This window comes from Mus caroli, unplaced genomic scaffold (assembly GCF_978045245.1).
Source record: "Mus caroli unplaced genomic scaffold, Mus_caroli_1 scaffold_8, whole genome shotgun sequence".
In the NCBI taxonomy this organism is placed as follows: Eukaryota; Metazoa; Chordata; class Mammalia; order Rodentia; family Muridae; genus Mus; species Mus caroli.
The window spans coordinates 59116838-59132992 of NW_028227263.1; the positions used below are offsets into that span (position 1 = coordinate 59116838).

The 16155-nt window shown below is 34.6% G+C and overlaps 1 protein-coding gene across 2 annotated transcripts in view; it reads right to left on the reverse strand.

Moving 5' to 3' along the window:
• Positions 1 to 16155, reverse strand: part of Nox4 (NADPH oxidase 4) — a 146239-nt gene that overhangs the window by 10266 nt on the left and 119818 nt on the right. For both annotated transcript variants that reach the window (XM_085841544.1, XM_021166295.3), the window contains exons 14-17: positions 10730 to 10849; positions 8831 to 8939; positions 6423 to 6491; positions 4602 to 4702 (exon numbers count right to left, since the gene is read on the reverse strand). In XM_085841544.1, the coding sequence (XP_085697670.1) occupies positions 4602 to 4702; positions 6423 to 6491; positions 8831 to 8939; positions 10730 to 10849 (399 nt within the window). The remainder of the gene's footprint in view (positions 1 to 4601; positions 4703 to 6422; positions 6492 to 8830; positions 8940 to 10729; positions 10850 to 16155) is intronic.

A 16155-nucleotide genomic window follows, 5' to 3' on the forward strand; every position in this document is an offset into this window, starting at 1 on the left:
TACAACACAACTGATGTACATATGAACTCATGGAGACTGTAGCAGCATATGCAGGGATTGCATGGGTCTGTACCAGATGTCTTCCTAGAGCTGAAAGAAGTGGACACATGTCCCCATCCCTAACTAGAAGCCATGTTCAATTAATAACCCCTTGAAAATGAAGTTTTAATTTTCTCCAAGGGTGTCTCACTGGAGAAACACACTAATATTGAAGGTAGTCTACAAGTCCAGGAGTAGATGGCCAAGAGAAAGTAAATTCAACAGCAGTTTTGGAGGTTCTTTGTCTCATAAGGTCACATTAAGGATTTTTTAAAAAAATTTTATCACTATTTTTTAAATTTAACTTACAAGTCATTTGTATATTTATTATGGCTTTCAGGTAAGTGTTATTTATGGGATTCCTGAGTATTTGAAAAACTGGTCTCTCTACACCTATGTCCCTTTTTTGTGACTTTTCTTGTGTGCTTTTCCTTCTGCTTCTTTTGTCTCATTCTTATCTGTATACCTTTGTTTTTATCACGTCATGTCATATTATATTAATTATTATACCTTAGAAGCCTGTTTGTTTTTTAATGAGAGGCAGAAAGGGCTATGGATCCATATGGGAGGTGAAGGTCGTAGAACTTGGAGCAGTAGAGGGAAGAGAAACCATAATCAGAATATGTTATATGAAAAAAGTGTCTATTTTCAGTAAAAGAAAAAAGCAGTTTGTACATTTATATATATATAAAAATTTGACAGGGTGTGCACGTCTCCAGTTTAAAGCTTGATCAGAAGATTTTTCAAACAAATCTGTATCAATAATCAAAATATAATTGAAAAATATTTGCATATTTGGAAGCTGATCAGAATCACTCTAAATACAGCAAGAACAAAAAAAATCATATTAAAATTAATGTTTTTTTAGACCTGTATAATAATGAAAAATGTAGGGTCATAGAGAAATTTTTAAGATTATATGAAAATTGTCCATGATGAAAACATAAGAATATTATTAAAAGTTAACTGAAGAAAAAATTGAAAATAATTTTACAAAATATATAATTATCTACTGTAGGGTCAATATATTTTTGTTTTAAAAAATTAAAGCTTAAGTTTCATATGTTTGTATGTCTATGAATTTACATACTATTTTCTATTGTTATGAGAAATATAATGAGCAAAAGCAATTTTGAGAGGAAAAGATTTATTTAATCTTATAGCTTATAGCCCATAATGAAAAGACACTGGGGCAGAAACTTCAGGTCAGAACTGTAGGCACAAACTGAAGCAGAGACCATGGAGGAACACTGCTCACTGGATTGATCTGAAGGGCTTGTTTAGGTTACCATTTATACATCCCAGTACCATCTGCCTAGGGGTGGCACTGCCCACAGAGGCTGGCCATATCAGTCACTAGTCAAGAAAATGTTTCTTATATTGATATAGCTCAGAAGGGGGCTGCTATTTTATTGTCATGAATTCTTAAAGACATTCTGAGAACCTGTGTAAATGTCTTTGTGCTGATTGTCTGTTGGTCATTTTCATACTAAGTAGGGTCATCTGGGAAGAAGGAATCTCAGTTGAGTAAATGTGTCTCTGATATTGAACTAAGGCAAGACTGTGGAAACATTAAACTCATGTTATAAACTTAAAACAGAACACCAATAGCTCAGGTTCTAAGATCAACAATTGACAGATGGGATCACATAAAATTGAAAAGCTTCTGTAAGGCAAAGGACACTGTCAATATGACAAAATGGCAGCCTATATATTAGGAAAAGGTCTTTACCAACCCTACATCCAGAAGAGGGCTAATACAAAATATATACAAATAACTCAAGTAGTTAGGCACAGAAAACCAAATAACTTTATTAAAAATGGGGTACAGAGGTAAAAAAGAATTCTCAACTGAGGAATCTTGATTGGCCTAGAAGCACATAAAGAAATGTTCAACATCCTTAGTCATCAGGGAAAAGCAAATCAAAATGTCCCTGAGATTCCACCTCACACCAGTCAGAATGGCTAAGATAAAAAAACTCAGGTGACAGCAGATGCTGGCAAGGATGTGGAGAAAGAGGAACACTCCTCCACTGCTGGTGGGACTGCAACCTGGCACAACCACTCTGGAAATCAATCTAGCAGTTCCTCAGAGAACTGGAAATAGTTCTGCCTAAAAACCCAGCTATACCACTACTGGGCATATACTCAAAAGATACTCCAACATATAACAAGGACACATGCTTCACTATGCTCATAACAACCTTATTTATAATAGCCAGAAGTTGGAAACAACCCAGATGTCCCTCAGTGGAAGAATGGATATAGAAAATGTGGTAGTACTACACAGCTATTAAAAACAATAATGTCGGGGGCTGGTGAGATGGCTCAGTGGGTAAGAGCACCCGACTGCTCTTCCGAAGGTCCAGAGTTCAACTCCCAGCAACCACATGGTGGCTCACAACCATCCGTAACGAGATCTGGCGCCCTCTTCTGGAGTGTCTGAAGACAGCTACAGTGTACTTACATATAATAAATAAATAAATCTTAAAAAAAAAACAAAAAAACAAAAAAACAATAATGTCATGCAATTCACAGGCAAATGGATAGAACTAGAAATATCACCTTGAGTGAAGTAACACAGACACAAAAGAACACATAAGGTATGTACTCACTGATAGTGCAAAAGCTCAGAATACTCACAATTCACACACCATATGAAGCTTGAGAAGGAGAAAAACCAAAATGTGGATGCTTTAATCCTACTTAGAAGGGAGAACAAAATAATCACAGGAGGTAGAGGGAGGGAGAGAGCTGATTGGGAGAGAGGAGGAGGAGGGAAAAAAGGGGGCAGGATCAGTAATGGGGAGAGACAGGAGTGAAGTCCAAAGGATCAGGAAGTTGAACAGAAATATGTAGTAGTAGGGGATAAGGAATTGGGGTAGCCACTACAAAGTCCCTGATGCCAGGGAACCAAGAGGCTTCCAGAAACTAATGGGGATGACACTAGCTGAAATACCCAGCAAAGGGGAGATAGAACCTGTAGAGAGCATATCTAGTAACAACCCCCAGTTAAGGGATGAGACCACTCGCCCATCTCAAAAATTTAACCCAGAATTGTTCCTATCTAAAGAAAATGCAGGGACAAATAATGCAACAGAGACTTAAGAATAGTCCATACCGAGGGATCTATATCATCTGCAGACACCAAACCCAGACATTATTGCTGATGCCAAGAAGTGCTTGCTGGCAGGAGCCTGGCATAACGGCCCCCTGAGAGGCTTTGCCAGCACCTAAGATAGATGTAGATACAGCCAATTCTACTGAGCACTGGGACCCCAATGGGAGATTTAGGGTAAGGACTGAAGGTGCTGAAGGGGATTGCAAGTCCATAGGAAGAACAACAATATCAACTAACCAGACCCCCCAGAGCACCCAGGGACTATACCACCAAACAAAGAGTACACATGAAGGGACCCATGGCTCCAGCTACATATGTAGCAGAGTAGTGCCTTATTTGGCATCAAGGGAGGTGAGGCCTTTGGTCCTGTGGAGGCTCGATACCCAGCATAAGGGAATGCTAGGGCAGTGAGGCAGGAATGGGTTGGGGGTGGGAGTTGGGGAGCACTCTCATAGCAAAGGGGAAGTGGTATGAGATGGGAAATTTGAGGAGGGAAAACCAGCAAGGGAGCAACACTTAAAATGTAAATCAATAAAATAATCAGTTAAAAAATGATCTTCATGTACACACAGTTTTTAAACTTCTTCTAGGTATTTTAGAGTTGCTGCTCTTCACTATGATATATGGAATGATGACAAATGGCCTGATGTGTCTCCATCATAATGTAAATGCCCTTCCTTCCAGTTACTTCTTCAGATCATAGACACACATTCAATATGCTAATAGTCTTGATAGAACCATCTTTGTTAGGAGGAAAAAATACATTTGGGAAATACTCCTGGCTTGGAAAGCTAACGTTAAAATAAATGGTTAAAATTTTCAATATAATAAAAATTTCAATATAATAATACAGTACAAAAATTAATTTCTGAATGTGACTATTGCTAGATGCATTGGTGACTTTCTCTTATTTACCCAAATTGATGCTGAAAATATTTTATGCAGATCATCTGATATATACCATGACTATAAATATTCATGTTAATCCAGGTGGTGGTGGTATATGCTTTTAATCCCAGTATTTGGAAATCAGATGGATTTCAGTGTTTGAGGCATGCTTGGTCTACAGAAGGAGTTCCAGGACAGCCAGTGCTATACAGAGAATCCTGTCTTGACCCCCAACCCCTCATCCCCAAATAAATACATAGATAAATAAATAAGGAAAAATATAAATGTTAAAGCAAGCATACAGTTTTAAAAGTAGGTAGGTAAGTCTAAATCACAAATACTTAACTATGTCTAAATCATATTTTAATTATTCCATTTTCCAGGTTTTTAGAGTGGTAACCATTTTACTTCATCTTTTGATTGAAACTGAATGTTCAAATGAATTTGTGATAAACATATTTGCAATTAATCTTTAAACATTTCATGGGATGACCCAGGAATTTTTAAATTTGACCTTCAGCCATACGTTAACTTCGTGAGGAACATTACTTACCCTCTGTTACATTTTGCTATTTCATCAAATAAAAGCTTCCACCGAGGACGCCCAATAAAAAGTCTCGAATTCAGTGTGTGATATTTTTCTCCAATTATCTTCTGTCAAAAAGGAAGGATATGCTTTATAAAATGCAGCTCTGGATAAACAGTATATTTCTCGTACATGAATTCACCTGAGCTAGCATCTCCTTCCAAATTGCTGTGTCCTAAGGAGCAAATCAGAATTCTAAGGAGTACAATTGCAAAGGGTCACTTTCATTTTCTTTTCCTTTAAAATTCAGTATTCTTTTGAATGTTATTTTCACAAATTGCTGACTTACTTTGATTTTAGTTATTTTCTTCAGTTTTAAATACATTCGATGTAAGATGAAGAACACACTCCAGTTCATCACATATTAATAGTATGTGGACTCAAAATTAAATGTCATTGACATATGTTTGTAGCTAAGTACATTTGTCATATTAGGCTCACTATATGAGTAAATTAACACAGATTTTCATCACAAATTTGGGGGAATAACTCTAGACATGACTTCCCACAACACTGGATATCTAAGTCTATTCCCTATCGGACAGTGACTGGTAAAGGGCTCATCCTTGCAGAGAATAAGCACTTGTTCTTAATTGACAATGAACTGTCAGAGGGAAATAAAAAGAAAAGAAAGTGCCTGATTTTCAGTTAGGCAGACTCAGTACCAGATATAATTTATCTATACTGATTTTATTATTAGATTATTAAAGAAATATCATATTTTCTTGCTTCAAGCTGAAGTAAAATGAAATGAAAACATTAATATTAACTAAAAGCTTCAGAAACCAATTAAGACAGTTTCTAGGTAACTGATAAGCATTCATATTTTATCTGAAAAACAATAAAATGGATGAAGAAAAAGATTAATAAAAAATCTGGGGTCTTTTTCAATGACACTCTTGCCTTATAACTTTGAGGACCTGAGCACAATCTCTGGAAGCCACATAGAAATGCTGAATATGATAGTGTGAACTTGCAGTGACAGGAACTTGTAGTGGCAGTGAGATAATGGGTCTTTGGTGCCCACTGACTAGGAGTCTGGCCTAATTTGTGGGTATTTGGATACTGACCTGTTCTCAAAGGAGTTGAGGAACTTAATTACAACATTCAAGATTATACTGTGAGCTCTGTAGGAAGTGCACACATGCACATGTGTGCACACAGACAGACACACAGACACAGGTCTTTTTTTTTTAGTATGGAAAAACATTTGCACAAAGATTCATCACATTATGCAACTATTTGATATTCCTAAACCTTAGTTTGCCTTGCATTATAATATAGAGAGTAATAGTATGCACTGCTTAAATTAGTTGAGATTACTATACAAAATGATGTATGGGGAATTCTCAGCATAGTCTCTCTTATAGTAAACAAGGCACTGTGGCTCTTACTGTTTCTATGTTAGATTCCTCTGGGATGGAATATGTTTGATTGTGTAAGACTTTATCTTTTCTCATCACAGAAAACCTTCCCTCTATGGAAAAGAGATCATGAGGTTGTTCATTTATTACTTGATGTCTCCCTAGAGACATGGAACTTGAAACAAACCCAGAGAAGAAATATGGAATCAAAAGGTTTACTTCAGCATGCTGTGAGGAGAACTGAAAGGAACAACAGACTTCAAGGACGAGCTATGAGTTTCCTGGATGTATCCCAGTGGAGGCTTTCCTCTAGGACACTTCTGCTAAAACCCTATGCAGAAATTTTTTTTCCAGCACAGCTCTTACAGTAAATCTTCTATTATCAAGGGGCTCATTTAATTAACAATAACATCCAGCCACATACCTGAATCCCATCTGTTTGACTGAGGTACAGCTGGATGTTCACAAAGTCAGGTCTGTTTTCTTGCCAAAACTGAGAGACATAAAAATGAAAAGCTTCATTTAAATTCTTCCTAAATATTCAGAGTTTGTACCTAGCATATGTGATTCTATAATGCAGTAGATAATTTGGTTTATCACAGTAAATATTTATAGTAAAATAAAAGTAAGCAGGGAGGTGATAGGTTATTAATAAATAGACAGACAGACAGACAGACAGATGAGAGACAAGTTCTTTCAACATAACTTGCTCTGGTGAAATTTAGTGATGATGGTTTTGATGATAGAAGAACACAATCTAAAGATAAATCATGCAAAGCAATATATTATTCCTCTCGGTTTCTTATAAACAACTTCTATTTTATTTGCTAAGACACCTAAATTTTAACCCATCACTTCCCTCATCAATAAACATAATTTTCCTTTAAAAGAGAGACAATAGGCATACAGGTATTCAGATAGGAAAATGAATCCAAAGCATAAAAAGTAGACATGCCATCTGGCTTTCTACTCATTCACTGTGTATTTTCCTCAGGAAAAAAAAAAAATTAAGGCTATGAGAGACCAGAAGTACACCTGCAAAGAAGTAATCTAGAGAAAGTAGGACAACAGCTTCCCTTTCCCTCTTTTACCCAGAAACTATTTTTCTACATTAACAAACTACAAAGTGAACTAATTCAAGTATCTTATGTAAATTGTACCAGAAAGTATTTGTCCCTTTATATTTGGCTGACTTACATAATTTTAATTATCATAGTATTTCTAAGGTCCACTCAAGTTTTAACATGTCAGAACTTTTATCGTAATATTAAATGATTTTATTATATAAATACACATCCCTTTTTTCCAATTAGTTATAGGTTACCTGTTTGAATATTTGGAATATTATAAATAATTCTTCTAGAACCATCTTTGTTCAATCCACATCTTCAATAACACTAGGTATAAATTTAAATCTCTTTTTTTTCTAATATAAAGTCTACAAGACTTCTGCAATCTACCTATCTAAGAGCACTACACACATGCACACACATGTATACCACTCTCCAGTTGGATCTCTCTTTTTATTATGCTATCGACCTCTGTCCTCTTCTACCATTGCAGTAAACATATGACTGCATCAGAGAACTTTGAGAGTTAGGTATGTATTGAATTTGCTCTCAAGGCATTTGACTAGTCAATACACTCAAGACTATCCCAACAGAACATGGCTTGGCGGACTAAACAGTACCCCCGGAGCTCATGTCTCTAGCTTCATATGTGGCAGAAGATGGCTTAGTAGGCCATCAATGGGAAGAGAGGCCCCTAGGTCTTGCAAACTTTATATTCCCCAGTACAGGGGAATGCCAGGACCAAGAAGTGGGAGTGGGTGGGTAGGGGAGCAGGGTGGGGGTGGGTATAGGGAACTTTCTGGATAGCATTTGAAGTATAAATAATGAAACTATCTAATAAAATTAAAAAAAACAAAAACAAAAAGAGAAAAGAAAACAGCCTCTGGTGGCCACATTGATATACTTTTCTTTTCTTTTTGTCCCAAATTTAAGTCTCAGAATCAGACATGCTGCACATATATTTGTTTAGTTTTCTGTGTTACTATGAATACAGGAGAGATAAAAATCATGGTTTTATTTTGTTATGTACTATATCTTTAGATCTTAAGACAGACCCTAATTCTCAAGAGTCAGTTAATGATATTTTCTGGATGATAACATGCTTAGCTTCAAGAAGAAAAAACATTTTAAGGAAGCATATGAACAATTACTGAAGCACTGTGTACAGATATAAAGTAGCCAATACTAAGAAAGTGAAAAGTAAATCAGATACAGTGAGCCCAAAAATATTAATAGAGACAATTGATTTTATTCTCATTCATAAAAAATAACATTTAAGATGTAGCAATAAGCTTTAAAATAATTTAAAGAAAAATATAATAGCAGATTTTACTTTCCTAGTGAACTAGTTCAAGAAATTTTTTTTACTTGTAAAACTATATAGTGGATCAAGAAATGTGCTGACTACAAAAACATTAAAACAAGAATATGAGGGAAATTTATAACAGAGGTTAGAAGATTCCGTCATGTCTGTGATGGTCACTTTGTCTTTCTTTCCTCATCGTCTCTAGTCATGTTCATAGATAGCTACTATTTTATGTTAAAATGCAGATATGCCTGTTAAAAATATCAGAGAAAGACATATATTAACAAACATTCATATCTAAAAAGATGTGCATTCATTTTTATTTGATATTACCACTGGTTTTGGATTTAAGAGAGGCTTCTGTTTTATAGTGAACATTTTTTGATTTTAAAATATACAAGTAAATGTTATTCAAGAAATTATAAAAGTAAAAAACAATAACCATCCCAACATTACCTTGTTATGCAACACACAGAGCAAATCTGCAAACCACTGGAATGATTGGATGTCTCTGCACACCCAGATAAAGTACAGTCTTCTTAGCTTGTATGGTTTCCAGTCATCCCTTTAAAATCAATGTAATGAAGTTGTAACTGGAATTGGATAGACAGTACAAAGTCTACATATACATGAACACTTGCTTTTCATTCATACACAACCAATTAAAAAATAAACATACCACATTTCAACCATTTCCATGCCAACATTTATCATAACTCTCAAACAGATATGGTACACAAAATGGTGACTAAGATGTCATAGAATGCTATACTTGTCAGTATTATACATATCACCTGTTTCAACTTCCAGACCAAAAACTGAACACTTGGATCAGAAGAACGTTGGCTTATAAGTCTCAGAAAAAAACAAGTTCTCTATTTCAGTGAACTGTATCATTGTGCAGGGATCCAAAGGACATTCAGAGTTGCCCTCACTTCTAGGTAATACCATTCCAGAAACTTGGTTGTTTATCCTTTCCTTAATAATCATTTAAGAGAGATTTCACAATCACACACTATGTAATACATTCCAGCCACCCACAATTCCAAGTCTGGATGCCTACTTATGACTATGAGGTAGACTTGAGGTTAAGAAAATGTTCCTTTTTTAATAACACTAAGAATCAAAATAACTTGTAATATGTTGTCTGAAACAAATGATTTCTGGACGGGAACATGCTTATTTTTGTAAGAGTCTCCAACATGTCCCCAAATCACATTTAGTATAATATTAGAAAATGAAATAAAATATTCAAAATGTCATTTTTTTAAATTTTTTGAGACAAGGCTCTAGTTTATCTTACAGTCATGATTCTCCCAACTAAGGCAAAGGAAAGTTTTATTTCTTCTTCTTTTTATATTTCCTCTCACATATTTTAATTTAACTTTGTCGATTTGAGAAGGGAATGGAAGCGATCTGGGAGCACCATCTTGCTGTCATCTTGTTTGTTCTTTATAGTGATGAATGAACTTAAGTTTATAATCCTGGAATGAAATTCTTAGACTATTTCCCAATTGGGCAATCTCAATGTTGACATTTGTTTTCTTTAGTCTGTTGCAAATATGTTAATAAATGAAGGAATGAGGTGGTGATATGTTTATCATCTTGTCATAAAAGTGTTCCCTGAACATATTCTTACAACCACAGCAGCCATTTGTTTTTATAATTTATTTACCTTTTTTTTTTACTTGTAACTTTCTATTTTATTCATTTCTTTCAAATATAGTGCATTCTGATTACTCTCCTCCAAATCTTATCTTCTCTCCTTCCATCACTATAAGCCTACCTGGTTACTTCACTATTAGTCCCTTTCCCATATTCATGATTTTTGGGTTACTTCATGATCCATTTAAAATACTCAGGGCCCTTTATGCTCACAGGGTTGAACTAATCATTGGAGCCTGGTAGAGTCACCAGTGAGTACAAAACTGAAGGCAATGATTCTCCCTATTCCTGATTCTATCATATACTTTGGCAATGAAGGGCAGATGCCCTCCTTATATTTTTACATTCATTGTTCTATTTCCAGTAACCCAAGATTAATTAGCACAAGAGCACCCCAAATACTTGTTAATTGAATAAATGAACAGTGACACCACTGTGAGGAGGTCAAGAAAAGACGTCTGAGGGTGAGTAACTATTGATAGGAAAAGAAGATGGGTTTGTTTTTACATAGAGGATTCTAGGAACTACAGATCATACACTGAGAACTACTGAATTATTTCTTTCACCAATTAGGAAATGTCATTTCTTGAACACTGAGTGGGAAAACTCTATAAAGAATTATTTTATATGTAAATTATATGTTTGAATATTTCTCTATTTGCAGTAATAAGATTGATCAAAGTGACATACAGTAGAGTGTTTAGTATCGATGCAAATGGAGTGACTCCAATGCCTCCAGCCACACAGAGACTAACTTCATAGTTCAGTGACTCCTCAAATGGGCTTCCAAATGGACCATCAATGTATAACCTATAGGGAAGGCAGACAAAGGTTGAAAAGATGAAAAGTTATTTTTCTATAACATGTAACATTTGTGCTGAATCCAAATTCTAGCATTGTGGTGGCCTGGGACTTATCTAACTGTTTCTTAGTCGTAAGTCCAAAGGAATAAGCAATTTGTTTTGAGTGATTGATAGTAAAACATGAACTTTCTCCCAGTTCTAAGTTAATTAAACATATAGGAAATTATAGAGATAACAATATGTTAAAGCTTGATGATATTTCATTGTGATAACTGACAAATGAAAATACTAGTTGATTCAATATTTGAAACTGGATAGTTTATCTTTCAGTAGTGAGTGCTCCGACAGACACATTTAGTTTCATATCAACTATGGAAATAGAAAATTACAGGAAGAAGGAAGAGGAAGAGGAGGAGGAAGAGGAAGAAGAGGAGAAGAGGAGAAGAGGAGGAGGAGGAGGAGGAGGAGGAGGAGGAGGGGGAGGAGGAGGGGGAGGAGGAGGAGAGGAATTTAATACTGTGCCTTCTCTTTTCCTAAATAAATTAGTAAGTATAAACACTACCGAAAAAAATCACAAAGAAAATTGTTCTTGCTTTGTGTATGGTTATTTAAATATGTGTGTATATGTGAGTGTTGTGTTATACAACCATCCTTAACTACACAGAAATTGTGAATTGTCCACTTACTATCCACCCTCCTTTTCTTAGTAACAGAACATTAATGTTATTGAGGGAAGCAAATGTCTAGCCAAAACACCACATTTCCCAGATTCCATTCATCTGTTTTGCCTGTGTGGTTATTTTGGCAGATGTAACAAGCTGTCTCACTTGGATGCTGTGGCTCTCTTGCACTTCATCTTTCCTTCTGAATCCCTGATGTCGAAAAACATTCATTTTATGATCAAGGGAGTTATCTGTGATTACTGGAGAATGACCATATTTATACTATTTGTGACATTTGAGACATCTTGATAGACCCTATGAATATAAGACACTGCTATTTTATAATTTTTTCATTATATCTTTTTCAAACAGTCTGTTTTTATAGCATGTCTACATGCCATTTATGTTTGAAGGTCAATTAAATAGAAGGCCAGGTAAGTCAATATACTTGTGAAATTAATGATTAGGCATCTGTTAAATGTCTGTAGAATAAATTCATTAATAGGCATTTCTTTGAATGCAGGGTTTCATGGTATTTAATCACTGCTTATATTTTATTTTTCACCTTTACACAAGTGACTAGAATTTATAGGTATCTGTGATTGTATTGGGTCATATGGATCATTCCAAATATAAGAAATTTGCCATTTCTTGGACATGCAAATGTCATTTCACATCTTTGGTTGTTGACACAGAAATGGGAAACATGTGTTGACACAGAAATGGGAAACAGATTGAATTTTTGCATTGTTGTTTGAATGACGTCATCCTAGAGATTCACTGCACCCACAGAGGATGCTTCATTTGCAGAAAACAAATTCTTTAATGTTTCACGACATTGAACCACATTGGGTTGCTATTTCAAGGTTAACTGTTTACACTGACAAAATTTAGGCCATTCTAGGTAATGCATGCATATTATCTAGAGAGAAAACTTGCAAAGGTTGCTTTTGAAAAATACTGTAGCCAGTAAAGGAAGGCAAAAAAGCTTTTACCTAAAGAAAAAAATAACCAAAGTTAATATGCCTAATGTAGTACTTTAAACATGGAAAACATTCTACTACTATATACTTTACATATATATATATATATATATATATATATATATATATGTGTGTGTGTGTGTGTGTGTGTATATAATATTCTTGTCTATGTAACTCATGTTTTTATTAATCAAAAATCATGAACTATGTGTGACATCTTTGCATGCTTCAAGACCAAAAATGACTTGACTTCTACCCTATAATTTTTTGTATCTTTATCTGAAAGTCACATCAAATAAGTTAGATTAAAAAATAAATTAATTGAATGCAATGGTATTTTAAGAAGCCTTCACAGACTTCACCAATAAATTTTATTTTATTTCATAAGCAAATGGGAGGAATCATGAAAAATACCCATTTGCTAATTATTTGCTTCTAAAACAACACATGCTTCTCCTTCCCCAAACAGCCATTCTCTGGTGTTTTGTAATAGCTTTGAACAAGAACCCTAGAACTTGGAGTTCCAGCCATTTACTAGGAATGAGATCACAGATGACCTATGTGTGCTCTCCAAACTCCATTTACTTCATGTATAAAAGAGACAAGATGTGATGACACAGAGAAAACCTGTTAGTAATTGGAGAATGCAATATAAAAATCAGAGATACTTTATTAATGTTGATATCAGTGTATCCACATTATGGCATTGGGACAAAGTACATCATAGACAGAGAGGCAGAAAGGGCCCAAAACAAGATAGGGAAAGCATGGATTTGCTCTGATGAATCTCTGAGAATCAACTGCTTTTCATTTCATATACCTTTATTAAATTGTTATGAATCGATAAATTTAATCATAAAGAACATACATAAATAAGGTCTCATGTAATACTATGAAAACCGAATTTACTATGAAATATTTAAATCAGTTTAGTCACCTATAATTCAAACATTTGTTATTTATTTCTATTTTATTATTACTATTTATTTTGTTACTGTGACTATATTCAGAAACCTTTATAATACCTTTAAAAGTATATACTCCCTGTTATGTAATGTCACCAGACTGTGCAAGAGCAAAGAAGAATCTCTGACTCCTTTAACTGAAACTTACTATCAACTTGTCAATCTTCAGCCTATACTCTACACACTCTACACACTCACACTCACACACACACACACAGAGACACAGAGGACCCAACCAATGGTGAAGGGAAAAAATAATCACAAAATCACTAGTAAGTGGTTACCTGACAAGACTTAGTTTTTTTATGAGAAGTAGAAAGAGGAAAACAAAATAACTTATATATATATATATATATATATATATATATATATATATATATATTACATTAACTTGTATAATGTAGAAATTTCTTTGGCTTTAATTTAGGAGTAGCAGTGGCAAAACTAAAGAGATTACAGACAATTGTTCACATCTTCAAAACTGCAATCAAGACATGGGCATATTTTTAAACTTGAGTAGATGAGTGATAAAAAGTTTCATTTTGAAAGACACCATATCTAAGAGAAGACGTCATGCCTTTGCAAGGCTCACCCCAAACTATACAAGCATTTTCTATATTTTTATAAATGTTTTTAGCTTATGATAATTTTCATTCATATTTTCTCAATTGTTTTAGTTACTAGTTAAGATGGAGTTGATTAATCTGTCTTTTGGGTTTTTTTTTTTGTTTGTTTTGAATGGAGAAATTAATCAACTGTAAATTAATCCAATTATATGAATGACAAAAATATCGTCAATAGTTTTAAATATTTTCTATCCAGGCACTTGCTATTGCTTCTCTTAATCAGACTGCTTAACATCCAATTTAATCTGTATTTCTATTAACAATATAAGAAGAAAGTTTGCTGTAATATTAGGGAAATGCCCTTATTAATATTTTTAAAGTATTTTACAAAAATGAGTTCTAGAAAATTTCTTAAGAAGTTTTAAAAAAATATATGCTATGGAAATAAATTTAGGATATACATTACAAAAATGATTATAAATTAGCTTACTTACTATAAAACATCTATGAAATAAACTCTGTAATCTTGGGGAATTGGCATGAGGCCTACCCATTTAATATAAAACAAGAAGGTAATCTATTTAAACAAACTATTTACACTTCTCTAAATGGTGAAATACACAAGGCTCAGTTTAGTTTAGATAGATCAAATAGCCTTCATTCAGGCTGCAGAGGACTGTCCAGAGGGAAATCATGGTGCTTACAAAGCCTTCATTCTGTTTCCTTCTCCTGCTCTGAGGATATAATCTCAGACATTGAGGAGCTACATTGATATCATCAGATAGGTCGTTAAGAAAGTTGTGGACACCTCAGATGAAATTTTCTAATTCTATATCAATCCCAGTTTCTACTTTAATTGGTACTTGTTTAAAAAATGTATATATGTTATATCAAAGCTACAATTGCTAGGTATCACACCATGCAATCTATTCATCCTGTAAAGTATAATCTAGAATTGTAACATCATCCACTCCCTACCACCTCACTTGCTTTTAAGACTTTGTTGCCTCTTGAATGTCACATGCAATTGAATCCCTTCAGATGATCTATTGTTAAATGTTTCATTAAAGTTATGCAAGATTTCTCAGGACATTTTGTGTCGCTATAATACATTTCCTGATACTGGGTAATGAATACAAAAATGAGAGAGAGAGAGAGAGAGAGAGACAGAGAGAGAGACAGAGAGAGAGACAGAGAGAGAGACAGAGAGAGACAGAGAGAGACAGAGAGAGACAGAGAGACAGAGACAGAGACAGAGAAAATCATATTCAAAATAAATTTATACATTAAGTGCCAAACAACCCATTTAACCCTAAATGTTGACACAGAAAATATTTAAAAACCTCATGGTATTGCTACTACAGAGAAACATTTGAGATCTGTATACTTTGGGAAAATTTGCTCTTAAGGTAGCAGTTCCCCATGATCTGATAGCTTCTAAGCTTGGCACAAAATGGGGGACTTCCTTTCTCATCTCTGCCTGTCTTTGTCTAGAGAGTGTTCCTGTACACAGGAGGTTGGCCTTGGGTGATGTCTGAAAAGTAACCTTAGACAGATCTCTCTGCAAGGCTGCATAACTCAGCACAAATCTACTGAATACCATGTGATAATTAGGTATTATAATCGGTCAGCCCTTCCTGTTCACTTGATGCCATGACCAATTAGCCCTTTCCACTTATACCCATAGAAAGCCCTTATATATTCTATCCCAGAAACAACAAACTGGACTCCTCTTCTTGAAGTGGTCTTCAGAGGTCATTCTGTCCACACTTACAGTCATTCACCAAAACATCCATGCTTTCCACCTTTGACCCTTTCTCACCTCAAGCTGGTAGTCAATAATCTCTGAAGAGAAAGGGAGTCCATATGTATATAAGCACTTCATGCTGCTTAAAAATTATTTAAATAATTTAAAATTTTATTTTTTTATTCGTGTGTGTGTGTGTATGGTGGTATTGTTGCTGCTGTTGTTGTTGTTGTTGTTGTGTGTATTTTGCATATATGTAGATGTCCTTGGAGGCCAGACAAGGACAAGAGATTCCTTGGCACTGAAGTTGCAGATAATTTTTGAGGCCATCTTTCTAAAAAAAAATTAATAAATAAAATCTGGTGGGATTGCAAACTGGTACAATCACTC